The sequence below is a fragment of the Strongylocentrotus purpuratus genome, unplaced genomic scaffold, assembly GCF_000002235.5.
Source record: "Strongylocentrotus purpuratus isolate Spur 01 unplaced genomic scaffold, Spur_5.0 spur5_scaffold_11, whole genome shotgun sequence".
Lineage (NCBI taxonomy): Eukaryota > Metazoa > Echinodermata > Echinoidea > Camarodonta > Strongylocentrotidae > Strongylocentrotus > Strongylocentrotus purpuratus.
This window is the reverse complement of record NW_022145596.1, coordinates 16,300,154-16,323,428: the sequence shown is the minus strand read 5'-3', so window position 1 is coordinate 16,323,428 and position 23,275 is coordinate 16,300,154. Positions and strand designations below refer to the sequence as shown.

The 23,275-nt window shown below is 37.7% G+C and overlaps 1 protein-coding gene and 1 long non-coding RNA gene across 3 annotated transcripts; both read left to right on the top strand.

The window, feature by feature from the left end:
• Nucleotides 1-245: 245 nt before the first annotated feature.
• Nucleotides 246-4,188, top strand: LOC115922259. Of its 2 annotated transcripts, none has more exons than XR_004063386.1 (5): nucleotides 246-530; nucleotides 1,347-1,437; nucleotides 1,986-2,107; nucleotides 2,753-2,867; nucleotides 4,015-4,188. It is a non-coding gene; the product is annotated as an uncharacterized LOC115922259 (long non-coding RNA). The 2 variants fall into 2 exon arrangements; XR_004063385.1 differs by having other exon boundaries at nucleotides 247-530; nucleotides 1,344-1,437.
• A 2,832-nt stretch (nucleotides 4,189-7,020) lies between these two features.
• Nucleotides 7,021-22,972, top strand: LOC575019 (potassium channel subfamily K member 4). Its single transcript, XM_030980810.1, has 3 exons — nucleotides 7,021-7,577; nucleotides 19,681-20,069; nucleotides 21,787-22,972. Exons 1-3 carry the CDS (start codon nucleotides 7,118-7,120, stop codon nucleotides 22,051-22,053), a joined length of 1,116 nt encoding a protein of 371 aa, XP_030836670.1. The 5' UTR covers nucleotides 7,021-7,117; the 3' UTR covers nucleotides 22,054-22,972.
• The last annotated feature ends 303 nt before the right edge of the window (nucleotides 22,973-23,275 follow it).

Genomic DNA, 23,275 nt, shown 5'->3' with positions numbered 1-23,275 from the left:
CGTATTGTACATTTCCTTGCATATTTTTTTCATCCTGTAAACTTCCCCTTTTTTTAAATATTATTTTCTCTAAAATGAAATACATATTGTTCAAATCATTCTTAACAAAACTGGATACATTGTACATTAATAGTTTGGATTAAACATCAATTGTATAACATTATATACACTTAAAATATTGTATCAAACCATATTATGTTCATGAAAATCGTCACCGTTTTCACGAAGTGGCCTCAGTGGCCAAAATCGTTGAATTTTTTAATTTCGAGTTTTGACCGTTTTTGAGCAATGTATATAAATGTCTACAACTTCAGTAATTTTCAAAGTCTAATCTTGCTTAATTACGTCATACGTGACGTCACGAAACGTATCACAAGCGGTACAACTGGCAAACACCGTTTTCACGAAGTGGCCTCTTACGCGCAAATGTAGTCTGCTATTGATAATCGTACACGAACCGGCTCCGCGAAGCCTTTGTCACAGATGCCGGTGCTTCTGGCGGAATTGTTAGAGGAATCTGACAGCCCTAGGTAATTATTTTCACTTATTTTAAAACAATGTTATGCATCGTTCAATAATATCGTCTGTAGCAGTATAAACAAACTCATATTCTAAACGGATATCAAGTTACGAAATGGCGAGATAGGTCATTACAGTCCCACGCACTGTTTTCTGCGTGAGTTGTATTGTCGGTCTACTAGTATGCAGATCTAGTAGTAGTACGTAGTACTCGCCTACTACTACTAGTACTATCAACAGAGTGCTACTAAGTATTAAGTAACACAGTATCATAGATAAGCTTGAACATGTATAAGTGCAGGAGCAGTTACATGCAATAACAACAATGTCACGAGTCACAAGGCGAATTTGCTGAAGAGTGAAGCCCAGGCCAGATATCATTAATAATAATTTTACATAACTGATTAAGCAGTACCAGCCCAAGCCTCCAAGGCAAGGCCCAATTAGCCAAGGGCACATTTTGGTTAAAATTCAATGTCAATGTTGATATGACAATGCCAAATCATAAAATGGCAATTGCGACGTAGGAGTTGAGTCTAGGCTCGAGCGCGAGCCTAGAGTCTAGATCTAGTACGTTGTCGTTAGTACTTACGTACTCCTAGTACTACATGACCCCCTCGTAAGCTCTTTCCATGTTCATGTTATAAATACGAGACTGAGACTTGAATAGTAAAGCCAGGTATGCTTGAATGAATAAACAATTTTGTGCTTGCTAATAATTTAAAGGGAAATCCAATCATGAGAATTGAGATGAAGTGGCTTAATTTCAGCAAATGCAGAAAAATGAAGCAAATACATTTCATGTTTCTTCCCGGTTTTACCAGTAGAATAGCCGGCTGAGAGGACCATCACTAGCACTCCCAGTGGCTGATGTCTAAGTAGGAGTTTGACGTGGAGAGCTTTTAGCATGTTGTTGAGGTACTAATGGATGGGGGGGGGTCAACCTAGCATAGGCTGGAGCGGCTTCTTATACACTCGGCTTTATGCTCATAAACGCATGCCTGCTCTTAATTAATTTGCTTTAAAGACAAAGATAAAGCTGATGGTATGGGAAGATGCCACTACAAATTCCTCCTCTTTATTGTGCATGATAATTTCATTTTGCCACCAGAGTTGTGGTTCAGCTACTTAAGGTGTACCTTTTGCCTTGGACTTAGAGGATGACAGGCTTTTTGTTTTGTTGGGGGGGGGGAGGGGTTTGCTTATAATAATAGTACTACCGTAGTTGCTTCTGGTATAGCGCACATGTCCGTCACGTTGTGAGGGGGGGGGGGGAGTTAGCACTAATTTGGGTTGTTTCATCCCATGTTTGCAAGACTGAGACTTAATTATGCAAGGTCTTCTTAATTGCTTTAGATAATGGTGTGCTTGCTAATAAGTTAAAGGGATATCCAACCGTGAGATGAAGTGGCTTGTTTGAACAAATGCAGAAAAATTAAACAAATACTTTTCATATTTTTTCATAGTTTACCAGTAGAATAGACAGCTGGGATACGCAAGAGATGAGGGACCACTAGCACCCCCAGTGGTTGATGTCCACGTAGGAGTTTGTGCAGCTGATGTGGAGAGCTTTTAGCAAATTGACAAGGTATGTGTGGTAAGGAAATTAGCTCCAAAAGAAAAGTTATAGATTGGGAGTTGGGCTGGCGAGGGGGAGAGGTCAATCTTTAGCAAACAAATGAACTATTTTCATTTACATAACAATGATCCATGGACAAAACTATGCTGGGAAGTAATTTTCTAATGTGCGCAAAGTGGTGGGGGTGCTAGGAGGGCCCTCCAAAGATGACGGGTTCCCAAACACTCAATTTTTTTCATAAACGCATGACTGATCTTGCTTTGAAAGGTTTTAGGCAGTTGATGGTATTGTAAGGCATCAAACACAAGTTCCTCGCTCTTTAATGTGCGTGACAGACATTCATTTTGCCAACATGTCATGTTTGAGCTACTTATGGTGTATCAACTTACAAGATGACAGGCTTCATCTTATATTTTGTATTTTTCTTATTGTCTTTTTTTCATAGGGGGAAGGGGGTGAAGAAGGAGAGTTACACTAATTTGTGTTGTTTCATCACAGAAAAAATAAAATAATATGCATTAACCTGATGCCTGTAATTTTTTGAAGAGATGCGATTTTAAAATCATATCATCCCAGTATAGCTTCCTGTACGAGCTGTGTTGGGGTTTTCTGCATCCATCATGAGTTATCAAATATATTCTCCTTTTAACCCAGCATCTTCAACCTCTGCCGTTGAACTGATTGCTTTTCCAATACCATGGTTTGGAGGTCAGACCAAACGACTGACAGACCGACCGACTGAATAGCTAAGTCCCCTCAGTCATCAAAGGTAAGTTTGAACCTAATTTGTTACATTTTATATTGTTTATATATGAAATATTTTTATAATTTTGACTGGCTTTAATGGGAATATGAAACTATATTGCCCAAATATAACCATATTGGCCGGGTCGAAGACGAGGGCAATATGGTTATGTTGAGGGCAATATTGTCTCATATCAACCAAAATGTGAGCCAGTCAATGTTATTATTATCAATTATCCTCTTCTTATATTTCAAGTATCACTTATACATGTATCATGTACAAGTACCCAGATGTGAAACGTATGGTAATATGCTCTTATATTACCGCTGCTACATCACGCGTGTCTTTATGCGATAATTGCACCATAAATAATAATGAATGATATTATACGCTTGACTAACTTTGAATATTGATCCTTATTGAGTGGTCTTTCTGAAAGTTGATATAATAAAGTTTCTTTCAATCTGGCAGACAAGTACATGCAAGTGCATTCATTGTTACTTACTGGGTTTATAACATTCATCACAAATTTGCTGATAACCTGCAGATTTTATATCTTCTTTAGATATGAACATATCAATTCAATGATTGACAACAAACCCAGTAATACATATGGAACCCTATCATATCATCTTCAGTGGTTGATAAATAAGTATAGATGTCTGCTACATTTTTTATTGAAATGGAATACAATAGTACCATACAATTACAGACCATGGAGTATGCTGTCTCAATTTTGTAAACAATATACCAATCCTCCCAACCTAAAAGTGTTGAACACAGGAAAGCCATTCATATTTTTAAATAGGAGTTATACCACTCTGATTTCCTACCAGGAATTTAGTGCCACAATGTCACAAATTACATTCTAAGTGAATAAATGGTACAACAGTATTTATAACACAATTGCAAATCTGCTTTTCTACTCGGTGCATGCTTCGCTTTTTTTCTGTTAAAAGTAGACCTTAAATTCATATTCTGATTTTCATTTATAGTTACTGTATATTTCAAAATATCAATTTAGGACAGAGTAAAACCACTTTTTATTTAATACCCGTTTCTAGGTTTCATTCCTGTTTTATGAAATAAAATTACTATGTCCTCTCTACTTATCATTGAACAGAGTTATTGATAACTTGATTGTAACAATCTTTTGTCAATTACCTCTTAGGATGGACAAAAATACAGAAGTTATTGTTAGGTGGGATCGTGATGGAGAGATCAATTGTGGCAAGAAACGAGATCTTCGATATAACGGAAGGCTTAGGGTGGGTTCAAGAGTCACTATGAGCTAGATGGATGTGGACTGGACGGGGACTGCAATGCTGACAGGAGACTCTGACTCCGAATGGTCTCCATTTAGAGGTTTTGTGGTCTAGTGGATAAGTCGTTGGACTGTGGATCACAGGATCCATGGTTCAAGTCCCGCCACAGCAGTAATGTCTTTTGGCAAGATATTAATCTACATTTGCCACTCTGCTGTGAGCACCGAAAGCGGCTGCCTAGCAGAGCCAGGGTAATAGTTGGAGCGCCTTGAGCATATTGTTATTATTACTTTGACAGTGACAACCTCCGTCCTTCCTCACTAAGAACAGCACAGACTAAGGTCATCCATCATATGAAAGTTGCATGTAAGAAGTTTGATCCCATAAACTTACAGTGTTGTATCTTTTTAGAAGGATTTGGCATGTAGGACTAATATTAATTGCTAATAGTTTATATTTCAAAGGGCAATCCAACCTTTGTAACAAGTTGATTTATGTTAAAGCAGAAAAAAATGAGTGTAATAGACTGGTGAAAGTTTGAAAGAAATCAGACATAGAATAAGAAATAATGTTTGAAAAGTTAGATTACAACATCTATGTAAATCTCAGATCTGCAATTTTATGAGGCAACAGGGACGTATGCAGCTGACAACTTGTATGTCATACACAAAAAATAAAATAATTAATGATTTTCTTTTAAGCTCCTCTTCCATTGTGGCAGTACTCAAACTATATTGTAACCCTCCCTCCCCCTAATCAGTGGCCTTGTGAATTTCATTTCAGAATTTCCAAGAACACCGGTACCCCCCTCTTTATAGAGCTACCATGTTGTATTTTTTGCCATGAGTGTGGGCTACAGTTAAATAAGTTGCAATTTTGATATTCAAACATGATTCATTACACCGGAGTGTTGGCTCAGTCAGTAGAGCGTCCGCCTCATAACCGGGAGGTCGTGTGTTCGAATCCCGGCCGCGTCATACCAAAAGACGTTAAAAGATGGGAGTTGTTGCTACCTTGTTTGGCGTTCAACAATAAGGGATAGAGCAACGTCGATCTGGCGCTGCTCAGTGGCTGCCGGGCTCACGATCAATTGGGCAAAAAGAATTTCCGTTTCGGTTTAATAAAATTTTGAGTGAACTATTAGGCTATTATTATTATTATTATTATTATTATTATTATTATTATTATGATTTATCAATTTTAATGATTGTACATGTAATTGTGAAATGAACTGTACAAAAACGATTCCAGTTACTGTATATTGCAAAGAAATAAATGCAGTCATAATCAAGACGAAAGTATTAATCTTAAGATTTGATTGCTTTGTGCTATTCAACGTTTATTCTTATTTAGTTAGATTCGTTTATAGGAGAAATGTGTCTGAGAGAGTAATGTACTAAAATGATAATGACTTATGTGACAACAAAGAGGGGTAATAAACGACAAAAAGAGAGATAAAGAGAGAGAAAGAAAGAGAAGGAGGGGGATGTTCTTGTTTGCATGTGAGAGCTAGAGAGGAGAGAGAGAGAGAGAGAGAGAGAAAGAAAGAATTGAGAAGAAGTTGTACATAGTGCTTGGTGTGCCCCCCCCCCCAAACAAAAAGTATACAAATATGCTATTGACCATTGACAAAAATATTCAATGAAACTTAAATCACATATGAAGCAGGACAGTATATACAATTTCCATAACAGGCATTCAGAGTCACTAACAAATCATTGCATTTCCTGCATTATGTAAAGGATTCAAGATGAATTTCTGGATGGGGCAGAGTGATGCGAGTCTAATATTGAATATAGTGCTGTGATTTCGAGGAAACAGAATCAGCTAGGTATGACAAATATAGTTTTATGGGTGGGGAGGAGGGGGGGGGGGGTACGCAAATGGGCATTGCTTTGCACAGCGCGCACGTCAACTGGGACGGTTCGTAAAAACGAAATTTCACATAACCAACAGGGGAAACGGGGCCGCGTAAGCTGCGGGGCCACTACGTGAAGACGAGCCTAAGCGTGGATGTCAAGTTTTTCGTTTTCACGAACCGTCCTCTGACTGTCCTCTGTGATTGAGGTCTAATTATTGTTTAAATAAACATTATTTCCACGTAAAACTTATATCATTTCATTCTGTAGATAGGGTACTATCAAGATATCCAAAAAAATGAATACCATCACATACTTTTTCCCCGTGAAAACAGCGATTGTAAAAAAGTGAAACTTTAAACGCGTTTATCTCAAAATTTGTTTCTGTACGCTAAAACGCTCTTAGGACACTTCGTGAAAACGGTGACGAAATGTATGATGAAAAAAAGAAAAAAGATGCAGAAACCAATAAATCAAATCAAATCAAATTGCAAAAATAACAAGAAAACAAAAGTACATTTTCATTAACTTTTTAGAAATATATTATGATCAAGCATATTAAATTAAGAAATAATTTTCTGTCTATTCTCCCATTCTCGCCCCCGTTAAACATACTCCAAACCACCCTCACCCATACACTACTACCCCCCCCCCCCCACACCATGCGACACACGACACACAACAAACACACAACCACCCGACCACACTTCCACACACTGTTCTATATAGGCTTCTCAGAATACATAATATTGGAGCGACAGAATAATAGAAATAATCTATTTAAAAAATGAATAAATAGTTGAAATGAATAATTGAACAACCTTGCTGAGAGAGTTGAACCCCGCCCACTAACTCACACAACCACACACGCACGCACGCACACACACTTTCTATATGTCTCGTTCCCTCTGTTTCTTTTTTTTTCGTGAAGTGAATGAACTATATTGAAAGGCCACATAAGTCGTGAAGTGCCAGCATAATTTCATGAAATACATGTAGCACGGACAGTTATAAAATAGACATCAATTTTTATTGTTGTATACTATAATCCAGGATTACAGGTTGATCTCGCGGTGGACATTTTATGGTAGGGTCCATGCATGGTACAGGTCAGGTAGTGTTGTTATTTTGATCTGTCTGAAACCAATTCATGATGTCTCAAAATAGCGGAAACGAAAAAATTATGAGCGACGGCGCTGCCAGAGAAGAAAAAGAAAAAGAAGGAGAAGAAGAAAAAGAAGAAGAAGGAGAAGAAGAATCAACGACAAAGAGATGGTTGACATCTCTTTTCCTTCTCCTTATCGTGTTGGCATACCTTTTTATCGGAGCGCTCGTTTTCCGCGCTCTCGAGCGTCCGGCCGCAGTCCAAGCTTCCGAGGACTTCCATGCAGGGCTCCTGCGGCTCGCATCGGAAAATGATTGCGTGGATGAGGAGGACGTTGCCGAGTTGATGAGCATCGTGATGAGGGCCATAGGAGAAGGGGGGTACATCGGTGGTCATCCCTACGCTTCCCAATTGAGCATGGGAATGGTTAATGAAACGTATTTCTCCGATCCGTGGAGCGTAGGACAGGCCTTCATCTTTGCATCTACAGTGGTGTCTACAATAGGTAGGTTCATTAAGATCAATTCAATTCAATTCAATTCAAATCACATAACATTTCTTCCGTAACTGAACCAAAACATGAAATAATAATAATAATAATAATAATAATAATAATAATAGTGGGTTCTTGTATAGCGCTCATGTCTGTCATACGTGGGCATACGTGACACTCCTGGCGCTTCTAATAATTATTATTATTAACCTGGCTTAGCACGGCTGCCATACGGCGCTCTAGCATTTTAATTTCAAGGAATTAATTCCTGCCAGGTGCCATTTACATCACCTGGGTTGAGTGTGGCAAATGTAAATCAATGTCTTGCCAAAGGACATTAGTGCCGCGGCGGAACTCGAACCGCGGACCTTGTGATCGACAGTCCGGTGACATATCCACTCGACCACGACACCTCTACTAATGAAACTAATGCTTACATAAAATCAATATCAAATTTGTAATGTAATCTAGAAAATGGAACTTATTTGATTGATTGATTGATTTTTATTCGACAAGCTTCCAATATATACAACAATATACAATAATAACAGATCAAAAATAAGTCAGCTTGAACAGGATAACCCACGAAAGCTCGAGAGCTTATTTCCAGTGGGGTCCCTTACAGACATGTATACAATTAATAAATTAAAATAGTAATATTTACAGACAGATAAGAAAATTAAAAGAACTACTTATTAAAGATAATAATAACAACATTAAACTGATGATAGAAATGATATTAAGTACAAGAAGAAAAAGAAGAAGGAGAAGAAGAAAAAGAGGAGAAGGAAGAAGAGGAAAATAATGATGAATTTGTAGAATTTCTATAACGTACGAAAACATAAGTATATACAACATGAAAAAGTATGAACCGACAGAAGAATAACAATTTCAATCATATAACATGTCATTCACTTCTCTTCTCTGACTGTCAAGTATTAGGTATTCCTTTAATTTCCTCTTAAAATGATCATAGTTTCCTATTTCTTTTACACCATTGGGAAGGGAATTCCAATGTTTTATGGCATTGTAATAAAAACGAATTTCCAATACTACCTACTCTTTCTGGTAAGTTAAAGTTGAATCGTCTATTTCTTGTATTATAATCATGTACGTCAGTAACAAGATCGAAGTTGGATCGAATATAATGATTCGCCCTAGTATGATATATTTTATGCACGTGATGCAATGCGAGTTGTTTTGATCTTTGGTCGACTTCAAGAAAACCAGCTTTAGAAAGTTCGCTATAGCCAACATGAGTTCTTGGACCAGAACAGTTGATAAATCTCACCATTTTGTTCTGTATAATCTTCAACTTCTTTTGATCTGACTTGTTTATGTTACTGTACCATGCAGGGTTAGCATAGTCAAATAAACATTGAATAAGAGCAAAACAGAGTGTACGTCTTGCTTTTAAATCCATACAACTTTGATATCTGTACAAACATTTCAGACGAGAATTTGCTTTTTTTACAACTGATTCTACTAAAGATGAAAATGAAATTGCGCTAGCCAACTCAATGCCTAAATACTTCACAGACTCTTTTCTCTTGATTGCTTGATTATTGTGTGTCACTTTGAATTCAAATGACTTTTTAGAACTACTTTTAGAACAAAATAAAATGCTTTCTGTTTTTCCCAAGTGTAAAGAAAGCTTATTATCAGTCATCCAATCGACACACGTAGACAGCTGTTCACTGAGCTTTTCCTCAATATATTTAGGATCAGGATTTGAATAGAGTAGTACGCTGTCATCTGCGTACAATAATAGTTTGAAGTCTTTTATACAAATACACATATCATTTATATAACTTGAAAATAGAATTGGGCCTAAAATACTTCCCTGAGGAACACCGCATGTTATAGGCATTAGTTTGGAACGAATATCATGAATGGCCACTACTTGGTGCCGATTAGATAAGTAGGATCTGAACCAATCTAAACTTGCCTTATCAAAACCCATTAGTTGTAACTTCTTCAATAAGACGCAATGATTAACTGTATCAAAAGCTTTTTGCAGATCAAGGAGCACCATACCAACAAAGCGTCCTTGGGAAGTTTCTCTCCTCAAATAATCAGTCAAATGAATTAGACATGTTTCAGTCGAATAATCATGTCGAAAACCAGATTGAAATTCATAAATTATATCATTTTCTTTGAAGTATCTTTCAATTTGAACACAGACCGATTTTTCTAGAATCTTTGATGCTACGCTAAAACACTAATAGGTCTATAGTTGCTAACATCAGTTTTATCTTTCTTTTTATAGAGTGGAGTCACTTTTGCTATTTTCATATCTTCTGGAAAAGTACTCGTCAAGATAGATAGGTTCATTAAGTAACTTAGAGGCTTAAATAAAACCTTCGCACCATCTTTTAGAAATTTAGCTGGAATCAAGTCTAACCCAGTACTTTTTGATACATTCAACTTACGTAACTCTTTGAAAACAAATTGTTCACTGATTGGTAATAACTCGAAGCTGTTTTCACGTACACCTTTTCTTTCGTAAAAGTCACGAATACAATCATTGTCTGCGCTGAAAAAGTCTTTGGAAGGGGGGAGTTTGTCTACTAATTTGGCAGCCACATTTGTGAAATGAGAATTGAATTCATCAGCGATGGCCATCTTATCATGACATAATTCCCCATCAATTTTAATGACAGATTCTTGTTCTTTTCGCTTCTTATTTTTCAATCCTAAGCTTTTTAGATTCTGCCAAAGTTTTTTCGAATCTTGTTTATTTTCTTCTATCTTGTTTTGTAAGTAATCGAGTTTAGCCTTTTTCACCTCTCTTTGGACCATATTTCTTAATACTCTGTATCTTTTATAGAGCTTCTCATCTTTTGCTCTTTTCCTCCATTTTTTGTATACTATATTTCTCTCTTGAATTAGGGAAAGAATATCTTTAGTCACCCAAGTTTCTGATCTTTGTTTTATTCTTATCCGTTTCAGTGGCGCTATCATATTCAAATTTGAGATAAAAACATGTTGAAATATTGACCATGCCTCATTTACATCTGTACAGTCAGTTATTCGTGACCAATCAACAACAGATAGTTGAAGATTGAAAGACTCTTCTGTATATTTTTTCATGGATCTGATATCATTAGTCCTGTGATGACCTATAGCCAGTCTAACATTTTTCCGTGTACAGAAAGTAAAATAATGGTCGCTAATACCTAGATCAATGACACCACTTTGACTTATTTTATTTTCTTTGGTACAACCAACATGATCCAATAGAGAAGAACATGTAGGTGTAACGCGTGTTGCCTCTTTAATGAGTTGACTAAACCCATGAAGACTCAACAAGTCAAATATTTTTTAGCCAGTGGCGATTTGCGAAGAAGACAAATATTCATGTCTCCTAAAAGAATTATTTCGTCATCCTTCTTTAATGTATCAAGAATATTGGACAATTTCTCGATAAACAAATTGTTTTTCGGAGGTCGATACAGAACACCAACAACAATTGGTTTGATCTTGGTATAAGCAAATTTATCCACAGGGATTCCGTATCTCCAGTACTTATAGCATCCATAATATTAAATGCAATATCATTTCTGATATAGAAACATACACCACCTCCAGAGCCAGAGGGTCGATCATGGCGTATGATTTTATATCCGTCTATTTCAATTTCTTCATCATTTATGGAATTGTTTAACCATGTTTCAGTGAAAGCAATAATAGACAGCCTTTTTCTTTTAAAAAGAATTCTAAGTTCCGATATCTTGTTTAGAATATACCTCACATTAAGGTGTAAAAAATGAAGACCTTTAACTTTAAACTTTTCTTCAAATTCTTGATAAAGAGAAGTGTTTTCATCTGTGAGGTTTGGCTGAATTACTCTTGCTATCGCTTGCTTTTCAGGTGTAACGCGCGTTATCTTAAAATAGTTTTTTTTAGTCTATCCTCGTTTTGGCTTTCTTTCTCTAAACAATCGTCGTTAAATAATGAGTCACAAAAAGATGGCAGACAACATGTTAAACAATTCCACTTCTCATCAGGGCATTCATAATATAACCTGCGGTACTCTGAAAGACTGATAGCTTGACAATTAGTGTGAAACCATTTTTTACAATAAGAACACAGAAGGCCGTGTTGATTACATTTGACTGGCTTATCACAGTTCCCACAAGGGAACTTATATTTTCGACCGTCAACTATAATTTTCGGATCATCACTAGATTTTGTCAAACTTTCACTTAATTCAATACCCTTCTTACAAATTGAAGATATTTCGCCCAGTCTTTCATGTCCACCTTGGATGGTCTGAAGGCTGGTTTCAGTCGTGACCTCTGTTTGACTGCACTGAAATCCAAAGATCTCCCAAAACAGATTCGGCGTAGGACTTTACGGGGCTGCTTTTCTCCTCATCAGAATGAAGACTCTGGTTTTCTCGGTAGATGGCTTGATGCCGCCTTGCTCCAGGTTCACTGCCTGTAACTTGATCGGACGACCGTTGAGTCCAGCCATGGCCTCGTGTTGTCGGTTGGTCAGCACTGTTGATGAGGCGTTTCAGGTTGCCTGCCAAGATTCGTTGACCGGCTCTGTTGAGGTGAACGCCATCACGCCCGAGATGCTGCTCGCTGATATCATTGTTGATGATGAGGCCCCATCTGTTCTCGCTGGCTGCCAACTCCATCAGATAGTTGATCTCATCAACCCGCTTCTTGTCCGCTTCACTCTCCCCTCTACGATGGATGATCGTAGAGACTGAGACGTTAAACCCCTCGGCAGCAACAGACTTGCCGAGGTCTGTGATTTGGTGGCAAACTTCACCAGCACCCTCAGAGATGTTATTGGTGCCAGCGTGGATGATCAGTTCTCCCCCTGGCTTGAGAAACTCGCAAGGTGAAGAGGTGAATATGTCTCTCACTTTTGCACCGGGAAAAGAGACGCACCTCACATTCTTGCTGCGGGAGAGATGTCTTCCGTCGATGTGTTTTATCATGGAATCACCGACCACAACTACATCTCGTTTGTTGCGGATCACACTATGTCGGTGGCGGTATCCCTCTATCTGCTCATGGTATGGTGGTGAAGTAGAAGTAGTACTAGTAGGTGTTGACAAAGATCGGTCTGAGCTGTCATCAGTTGCGTCGTTGTCAACAGTTGCGTCGCTGTCATCAGTTGCGTCATCAGAGATAACTTCAGAATGGGTGATGTTGGTTTTGGAGAACAACTTCAGGTGCTTGGCCTTGTAGTCACGAAGTTGATCTTCAATTGGCATTGATACACTCTTGGCACTGTTGTCTGATTCCGTGATCTCGGATAGTATTTCAAACCGGTTATGCGTAGCAATTGTCGGGAAATATTGGTGGTAGGCCTAGATACTTGTTGTTGTGCCCTCAGATTCCCTTGCTCCTTCTCCTTCTCCTTCTCCGTCTCCTTCTCCTTCTCCTTCTCCTTCTCCCTTGCACTACATCCTGACTTATGGATCCTGCTGAGTATCGTCGTAGAAGTAGAAGTAGAAGTAGAAGTAGAAGTATGCTGTTCGAATAGATTGTTGAACTTCTTCTCGATAGTATCTAGCCTACTATTCAAGCCTTTTATTTCACTCAGTACATTATGCAGTAGTTGTCGGCAGTCTGCGTCATCATTGAAGACATCATCTGGCTTTTCATGTTTATCTTCATCTACATCACCAGCGGCATTAGTGTTCCTTAGGCCTACTGCATTTTCTAGTCTTTCAAGAAGGATCGCCTTTACTCCGTTTGTATGCATACCTCTTTTCTGTAACTCAGCACGTAGTTGCTTCACGCGGAGTCCACGTAAATTTGTTGGTAAAGTTTTAAACAAAATGTCGATAAGTAATCAAATCATTTAAGAATACAAATTTACAAAATATATAAGCATATCGTAATTGAGTCGAAGGTAAGGCAGAGAGAACTCCACTAAAAAGCAGAACTTTTGCTATATGGATTACTCAAAAAAGAAACAAGAAAGAAAGAAAGAAAGAGAGAAAGGCAAAACTAAAACGAAGAGAAGAAAAAAGCCTTTGTCCATAGATTTTGTTCAATGTATTAGACAATCGTAAGACACAATTTAACTGACGAAGGACCGCGTCATGTGCAAAAATGAATTATGCAAAATCAATATTGCAACATTGCATTTGAATAAGAGATTATTGCCCAATTACCTTAATTATCACAAGTAATGACGCAGTTAAAATGCCTGTAATGGAAATAATGCCCACCAGGCATTACTTCGATTGCGCCATTGCCTGCGCCCCCCCCTCCCCCCCCCCCCACTCAGTGTTATTTAGGTACGCGTATGCATGTTCCCTCCTTTTGAAAACACCCCCTAAGTCCGGTGTGTAAAGTCAATGCGGGAGGGATTTTTGTGTACTACGAGCCGGACTTTTTGCGTGAAAAGAACCCCTTTACCGGACATTTTGGGAACACGCATGCGGTCCCTCGGGGGGGGGGGGTGTGCCTGCGTTAATCAAGATTCGAAAAGGCTTTGGCAGAATCTAAAAGCTTAAGATTAAAAATAAGAAGCGAAAAGAACAATAATTTGTCATTACAGTATTGATGGGAATTATGTCATGATAAGATGGCCATCGCTGATGTATTCTCATCTCACAAAATATGTGGCTGTCAAATTAGTAAACAAACTCCCCCCTTCCAAAGATTTTTCCAGGGCAGAAAATGATTGTATTCGTGAGTTTTACGAAAGAAACGGTGTACGTGAAAACAGCTTCGAGTTTATAATAATAATAATAATAATAATAGCCTAATAGTCCACTCCAAATTTTATTAAACCGAAACGGAAATTCTTTTTTTTCCCAATTGATCGTGAGCCCGGCAGCACTGAGCAGCGCCAGATCGACGTTGCTCTATCCCTTATTGTTGAACGCCAAACAAGGTAGCAACAACTCCCATCTTTTAACGTCTTTTGGTATGACGCGGCCGATTAGTGAACAATTTGTTTTCAAAGAGTTGTTGAATATATCAAAAAGTACTGGGTTAGACATGATTCCAGCTAGATTTCTAAAAGATGGTGCGAAGATTTTATTAAAGCCTCTAAGTTACTTAATGAACCTATCTATCTTGACGAGTACTTTTCCAGAGGATATGAAAATAGCAAAAGTGACTCCACTTCATATTAAAGAAAGATAAAACTGATGTTAGCAACTATAGACCTATTAGTGTTTTAAGCGTAGCATCAAAGATTCTAGAAAAATCGGTCTGTGTTCAAATTGAAAGATACTTCAAAGAAAATGATATAATTTATGAATTTCAATCTGGTTTTCGACATGATTATTGGACTGAAACATGTCTAATTCATTTGACTAATTATTTGAGGACAGAAACTTCCCAAGGGCGTTTTGTTGGTATGGTGCTCCTTGATCTGGGGGTAAGCGGACACTTTTTTTTTTTTTTTGGTCTCAAAATTTCAAAATTTGACATTTTTTTACGTATGGGGGGGGGGTAAGGCCACCTTATTTAGGTTAGCCGTGGGTATAATTTTTTTTTTTTTTTTTTTTTTTTTTAAATAAAAAAAAAAAAAAAAAAGCCAAAGGGGGGGGGGGGGGTTTTTTAGGTTTTTTTAGGGGGTTTACATACATGAAAATACCAAAGGGGGGGGGTTTGAACCCCCAAAACACCCCCCCCCCCCTGCGTACGCCCCTGGTCGATTGGATGACTGATATTAAGTTTTCTTCTTGGGAAAAACAGAAAGCATTTTGTTTTATTCTAAAAGTAGTTCTTAAAAGTCATTTGAATTCAAAGTGACACACAATAATCAAGTAAGCAAGAGAAAAGAATCTGTGAAGTATTTAGACTTGAGTTGGCTTGCGCAATTTCATTTTCATCTTTAGTAGAATCAGTTGTAAAAAAAAGCAAATTCTCGTCTGAAATTGTTGTACAGATATCTGTTTTGTTCTTATTCAACGTTTATTTGACTATGATAACGGCCTGCATGGTATAGTAACATAACAAGTCAGATCAAAAGAAGTTGAAGATTATACAGAACAAAATGGTGAGATTTATCAACTGTTCTGGTCCAAGAACTCATGTTGGCTACAACGAACTTTCTAAAGCTGGTTTTCTTGAAGTCGACCAAAGATCAAAGCAACTCGTATTGCATCACGTGCATAAAATATATCATACTAGGTCGAATCATTATATTCGATCCAAATTCGATCTTGTTACTGACGTACATGATTATAATACAAGAAATAGCCGATTCAACTTTAACTTACCAGAAATAGTAGGTAGTATTGGAAATTCGTTTTGTTACAAATTTACAATGCCATAAAACATTGTAATTCCCTTCCCAATGGTGTAAAGGAAATAGAAAACTTTGCTCATTTTAAGAGGAAATTAAAGGAATAATACTTGAGAGTCAGAGAGATAAGTGAATAACATGCTATATGATTGAAATTTGTATTCTTTTGCCGGTTCATACTCTTTCATTTTGTATATACTTATGTTTTTGTACGTTTTAGAAATTCTAGAAATTCATCATTGTTTTCCTCTTCTTCCTCCTCCTCTTTTCTTCATCTCCTTCTTCTTTTATCATATCTATCATCAGTTTAAAATGTTGTTATTATTATTATCTTTAATAAGTAATTCTTTTATTTTTATTTTCTGTCTGTAAATATTACTATTTTAACTTATTCATTTTGTACATGTATGTAGGGGACCCCACTGGAAATAGCTCTCGAGCTTTCGTGGGTTATCCTGTTCAAGCTGACTTATTTTTGATCTGTTATTATTGTATATTGTTGTATGTTGGAAGCTTGTCGAATAAAAATCAATCAATCAATCAACGGTACGAAGAAACTTAGCGCACACGCTTTAAAAGAATGTTTTCATTGTTCATTTTGGATTTATATCTTGCTCGAAGTCACTGCCACATGACGTTTGAAGCTACCGCGTTAATTACTTACGTAGTCCTATATGTCAGGCAAAATGACGTCCTTGTACATGTGCATAGTCAGGCACTAACCTCATGGTGTCAACTAGGCGCTCACTTTTGCCACCACATCACGCGGCCTATAAGAGTTTCCTATTCCTACATTCCAGAATTCCAGAATATGCATGTCAAGTCTTTCACGGGGCCTAACCAAAGAGCAATCTAATTTATTGGAATCAATACAAAAACGTGCCCTGAGAATAATCACCCCCAACCTGTCTTATACTGATGCTTTAAATGTACTGAACATTGATCCCCTAGCTGATCGTAGAAATAATATGTGCTTGCAATTATTCAACCAAATACAGAAACCTGAACACAAACTAAATGACCTTCTCCCACCAAAACGAGAGACAAGATATAACCTTAGGAAAAGTAAACAAGTGAGTCTGCCCAGGTGTAAAACAAACCGATTTAAGAATAGTTTTATCCCTTGGTGTGCGTATAATTTACAATAAGCAGGTAATTAGTGCAATATACATTTTCAACCATTCAATATTCTTTTGAACTTGTACCCCGACATATGCAGCTGGTTTTTAATTATATATATATATATATTACCCTTGCTTCAGAGGATCAATTGGAATAATTATTCAGTACATGCAAAAAAAAATTTCTTCAGTTTATACCCATACGTTGACTTTTTTATAATTATATTATATATTTTTATATTTGGATGTATAGTTTACTTGATTGATCATTGCATTTTTTTCACTTCTTCACTTTCTTTCTTTTTCCCTCTCTTGCTCCCTGTTCTTGTCTATTCAAGTTTATGTTGTTTCCCCCTTTTTCTTGTAATGATTTATTTGTAATATACCTGAATGATTTGTAATGTTTTTTGTATTAATGATCTACATGTATTTCTATTCATAATTTATCAATTTCATTGTACTGAATTTAATAATGTTCATAATTATGTTGAAAATGTATGTATTATTATCAATCCAACCCTTGGTTGCTATGAATGAATAAAAAAATAAATAAAAAAAATACATTAATTACTTTGAGGCTTAGGCTGTACACAATCAAAATGGGGCAAAAAGGTTTATCGTTTAATAATGAAAATGCTCTGTTTTTAGTTTTTTTGTTGTTGTTCACATTCGTATGGTTAGGGTTTTAATCAGGCGCAGATCCAGGAGGGGTGGGAGCGGGCCTTGCCCCTCCCCCCGTGACCAGAAATAAAATTTAAAAAATTGCTCAAGGGGGGGGGGGGGGGTGTTGAGGGAAATATCGACCGGCGCAATTTTCAAATTTCCGGGGCAAAAAAAAAAAAAAAAATGTCAAAAGGCAGAGCGGCATACGAATGACGGTATTAGTTCGACACATTGGGTTATGCAATACCGTAATCACGTTTCGGAGAGTCGTATTAGCAAACGCTTCGCTTTTTTGGTGGAAACACATGCTGATATATCTAGATATAATAACCATTACCCTACACGGTACATTAACCGGTCATCATAAAACCCTTACCCTAATCCTAACCCTAAACCCTCACCATAAACTTGTCTGAAAAGTATTGTCTTGCTAATAATGTCTACTTAATGACTCACTTTTTCATTCCAAATGTCCGTCCAATGACGCCTTAAGTAAAATTATATAATATATAATATATATATATAATATATATATATATATATATATATATATATATATATATAGTACTTCGAGTACTTACAAAACTTAGTAAGGTTATGAATTATTTATTTGTTAACTATTGTCGTGGAAAGCACTCTCAAAGAGTTCTTCATTTCATTTTTTTCATTTATTTTCATTTCCAAACATAAAATAAAACGATATAACATGTTTACATTTGCAGCGCATGGTTGATAATCATAAACAAAAAATAAACATAATAAATAATAATAATGGGTTCTTGTATAGTGCTCATGTCAGTCAGATTTGACCCTCCTGGCGCTCCCGATACATACAACAAATAAATGTATAACATGACTTGGAAAATAACTAACTAACAATAAGATGCAGTTTTCCATAATGTACAGGAAATTGCGTAATTCGATTAAAACAAATATGGGGAAAAAAGAATTCTCAAAAAAGAATCCTTAAAAAGGAAAGGAAGACAAAATTCAACCACTATAGATTCAACTCCAACGGAAGTGATGCCTATGATAATAATATAAAATGCGGATTCCCACTTCTCTGCGACGGGAGACGACATATTTTAATAACAAAACTAATATAACAAAATAATATTGTAAAATAACATTTAAATTTAACAAAATTGAAATGAAGGCCTACAGCTACGGCCCTATATAGTCCAGAATCTGGCCTGTTTAAATTTTGATCTCCACCACGCCAACGCAATGTTGTTGTTGTTGTTGCGATTAATGGCGTTTCCATCGTCATTCGATGATTTCCGCCAAGTAAGTAAGTATAATGTGAGAGGGCGTAGTTACTGGTCCTCTCTTAATACTTTTACTGTTGGATCGACGATAGCCTAGTGGCGTTGTGTTGTGTAATTAACAATGTCAGTAAATTGTTAGTAGTTATTTTCTGTATTGTTATTCGGCTTGTTATTCTAAAGAATTCATTAGGAAGGAAAGGATGAAGTGGTTGAATATTAGTTGCGATCAGTTCATTACGTTAGGACGTTATATGCGACCACCCCCTACTTATACTTGCTGCCAGCCGAAGATGGCGTGATCATTAAATTACGCTGGGCTCCACTGGAGAGCGTATTTTTGTAATTAAATAATATTATTATTTCCTTCCGGATGAATTTGCATTACAAGAAATTATCATGATAAGTTATATAAAACAGAATGTTTAAAACAAGACACTTCATGAATTAATAATAATAATAATAATAATATTTAATTTTTATATAGCGCTTATTACAATTGTCTCTAAGCGCTTTACAAAATATACTATTACCCCGGTCATTGGATTCAGTGCTTGCCCGCACACACTGTGTGCATAATCCCCACTCCCTGGGGAGCATTCCAGCCAGGCGTTACATGACGCTCAAAACTGTTTGACCAACAATGACGGTCGCATCCTACCGGGGACCCATTTAACACCTGGACATAAAAAATATCAAATTATACATGATTGTACATTTTTTCTTTCATATAACAGTTTATAATTAAAATAACAAAAGAGGAGGGGCGGGCTACTGCCCCCTCCTCTTTGGCCTCATTATTATGCCCTTCTTGTCTTTTCCATGCAGGGTACGGGTTTATTGCTCCACGCACAGGATCCGGTGAGGCCTTTTGTATGTTCTACTACGCTGTTATAGGCATCGCCATCACTGGAGGTATCATTCACTCCGTCGGTCAAATCCTCCACGCTACGTGCATCACCAGGATGACTGCCAGTCTGGATACCTGCCTGAAATGCTGTTCAAAAGTCGGAGTGTTCCTCACGAAATTCACGTTGTTCTATCTTATAGTCGTGCTGCTGATCATCCCGACCAGCCTCCTCTATTTATTCGTGCTGTCAGACTGGACCTTCAGCGACAGCTTTTACTTTACAGTTGAGACGACGACAACCATTGGGTTTGGGGACCTGACGCCAAAGACTTTACATGTTCCTGTTTTGTTGCTGTACGTGATTAGAGTAAGTCTGGGCCATAGCTAGTTGAGGGATCACTCGATTGATAAATTAGTACAGATAGTGAAAAATGTTCTCGCGGAAAAAATGTTTACGGCTACATACACTATGTAACCAGTATAGCAGGGCGTCGTGTACATCATGTCTTGGGTAGGGAAGGGGTTGTCTGCTTGAATGTGCAAACAAATTAGCGGCAAAAACCTCCCCCCCCCCCCCGAAGCAAACAATAAAAAAAATTGTAAAACGAAAAGAAAAAGGATTTGTGAATATGTCAATAGTACTTCAGAGGTAGATCCAATCAGGAAATAAGTTGTAAAAGAAAAGGGATGTAGGAAAAATGCAAGCGTTCCAGAACAAATTTGTCTATTAAAAGAAATCAGAAAATGAGGGAAGTCGTGTAAAGTTGTCAGGTTTACTTCATGACTTTTGTATTATTTCACAGCAATAAGAGTCCTGAAATGGCTAATGAGCACCGTTATAAATACCATGGCCCCGTTGCATAAAACTTGCCATTGATGGTAACTTTGCCATCAATGGCAACAACCATGGTAACAGGGCTCAACAGCCAATCAAAATCAAGGTTTCCATGGTAGTTATTATCGATGGCAAAGTTACCATCAATGGTAAGTTTTGTCCGAACTGAAAATGAAATGGATGCAGGCGCGTACACAGGGGGGGGGGGGGGGGGGGGGTTAACCCCCCCTTTGGTATTTGTTTGTGTGTAAACCTCCCCCCATACCCCCCAAACCCCCCCCCCCTTTGGATTTTTTTTCCCATGGCTGACCTATAAAAAACCGACCTTACCCCCCCCCCCCCAACGGAGCAAAATATCAATTTTCAAATTTCGAGACCTAAAAAAAAAATTTAAAAAAATGTCCTCTTACCCCTCCCCCCCCCCCCCCCCCGCTTATTCAGTGGTCGACCGAGTCGTTGCGATTTTTTTTGGGACCAAAAAAAAGAAAGAAAAGTGTCCTCTTACCCCCCCCCCCCCCCCCCCCGCTTATTCAGCGGCTGGCTGAGTCGTCGCGAAATTTTCGGCCCGATTTATATGTTAAACCCCCCCCCCCCCTTGAAAAAATCCTGCGTACGCGCCTGAATGGATGACCATATATATCAACAGAAAGCTTATAAGCCATAGATTACAATAATATCAATTATATGCCATTTTAGGGTCAGCTCTCTAAAAAATTAAAGTCCAAAGCTTTGAACATCGGAAGTTGTCGACCTAAAAACTTGCTATCATCTTAATATGTGGAGTATACGCATATTCACAATGACTTTGCATTAATTATTTAGCACGGCTCATCGCCTCAGATATATATATATATATATATATATATATATATATATATATATATATATATATAGGTGAACCGATGGGGTCCACAATTGTTATGTCTTCACTGCAACTTCGGCATATTTGACCCCTGTTGACCCGTAATTTGGAGGGGTGCAGAAAATGAGGTTAATTTGCTTTTGTGCATTAATGAAAGGGAAAATACTTTTTATTCCTTTATATTTGTATTCTACATTCGTTCAGTTAGTTTTCCATTAATATCAAGTTTTATTTTTTTATCGGATTGGGTCTTTAAGGTTGTCCTTTTTGAAAGAAAGAAAATCGCTTTCGATAGATCCCTTCTATTTTTCTCCCGATGAACACATCGGGAGAAATGGCTTCTATTGGTAAATCAATAATGATAAATCCTGTTTGATTTCCTTCTAGGTCGTTCTGTTCACCTACCTCTTTGTCTGCCTCGCTGCTGTGTCTACATTGTTCAACACTTTCTCAGATGTTCAGAGACAAGGATCCAGGATGATCTCGTCCAGTATTTTACGATACAAGAAAAGACTCGCTCTACAACATCGAGTGCAGGAGGGTGAAGCCAGCGACGTCGAGCTTGAAACACCAGAGGTCGAAGGTCGTCTGCATGGTGACGACCAGGGAAGGAGGAAGTACGATGAAGAGGTCGCCATGACCCGAGATTTGTGAGGGACGTGAGAAACGTTCCATGCTGACCAGGGTCCTGTCTTATAAAGAGTTGCGATTAAATGCTTCGAATCAATCGCAACTTAAGATTATCAATCGCAACTTGGCCTACTTAAGAGATAGGAGTTGCGATTATAATTTCAAGTTGCAATGGTTCGTATCAATCGCATCTCTCTCTAAGGCGGGGCCCTGGAATCTATATACTATTTCGTGATAAATTCAACGCAAGGACGCCCTTGTTCCATTCAACCTCATCATTTTGTCATCCTCACACCGCTTGCAATCTTTAGTTCATCTTCGTGATAGGCTGCATAGCCCTTTGAAGATTACTAAAAGAGGAAGAAGAAGAAGAATGTCGAGTCCAAGACTTTGAAATAGACATCATAGAGAGGGCGCCGGGGAGGGCGCATGCCTCCGCTACCCTCAATTGTACGTACCCGGCATGCATGTGGGAGTTGGCCGAAGAATCGACGGCGCCTCTCAAAACTGCAATCTTAAATAATGAATAATGTCAGAAGGCCTGTGACATTAACATGCCGGTATTGTATAGATTTGAAGTAAGGTTAGTTTTTTCTACAGGAGCTTACGATACCGCCCCCAACCATCACTTTACGGTAGTGGTTATTCTACACATTGGAGGTGAGGTGAATGGGCATTGGGGGCGGGAGACTTCTAGATATATTTGAACCAATATTCGGGCGGCAACCGCCATTCGAGAACTATGTTGGTCTTTTTGTAATATTTGAATATTTTTTCTTGTATACTTGTTATGTCCAGATATAACGTTTAACTGTATTAAAGTGTCAAAATTCGTTTGCAAATTATAGGGCAAGAGGCGTCAGCTCCTAGCAATATTGTGTTTTAATGCTTATGACCTTACATTTGGTTTGTTAATAAAATTTATAAAGGACTTCATTATAAACTGCGGTGTCCTTGTTTGTTTCTTTAGGCTATGGTAAATATTGTTTTGGACATAATATGGATGTATATTTTAGCCGAGTCAGCAACTCTTATCTGCGTCATAGAATACAATATCGTTATTTGGCCTTCTCTCTATAAGTGAGGGGCTAAGTCGGAAAGGGTTCACCTCTCTCTCTCTCTCTCTCTCTCTCTCACTCAATCTCTCTTGCTTTCTTCATAACTAATGTTTATCTGAGCCATCTATACACAGAGTTTAGCGAACTTAAATTCCAGTCGGGCACAACGTGGCGTATATTCTTTTGTT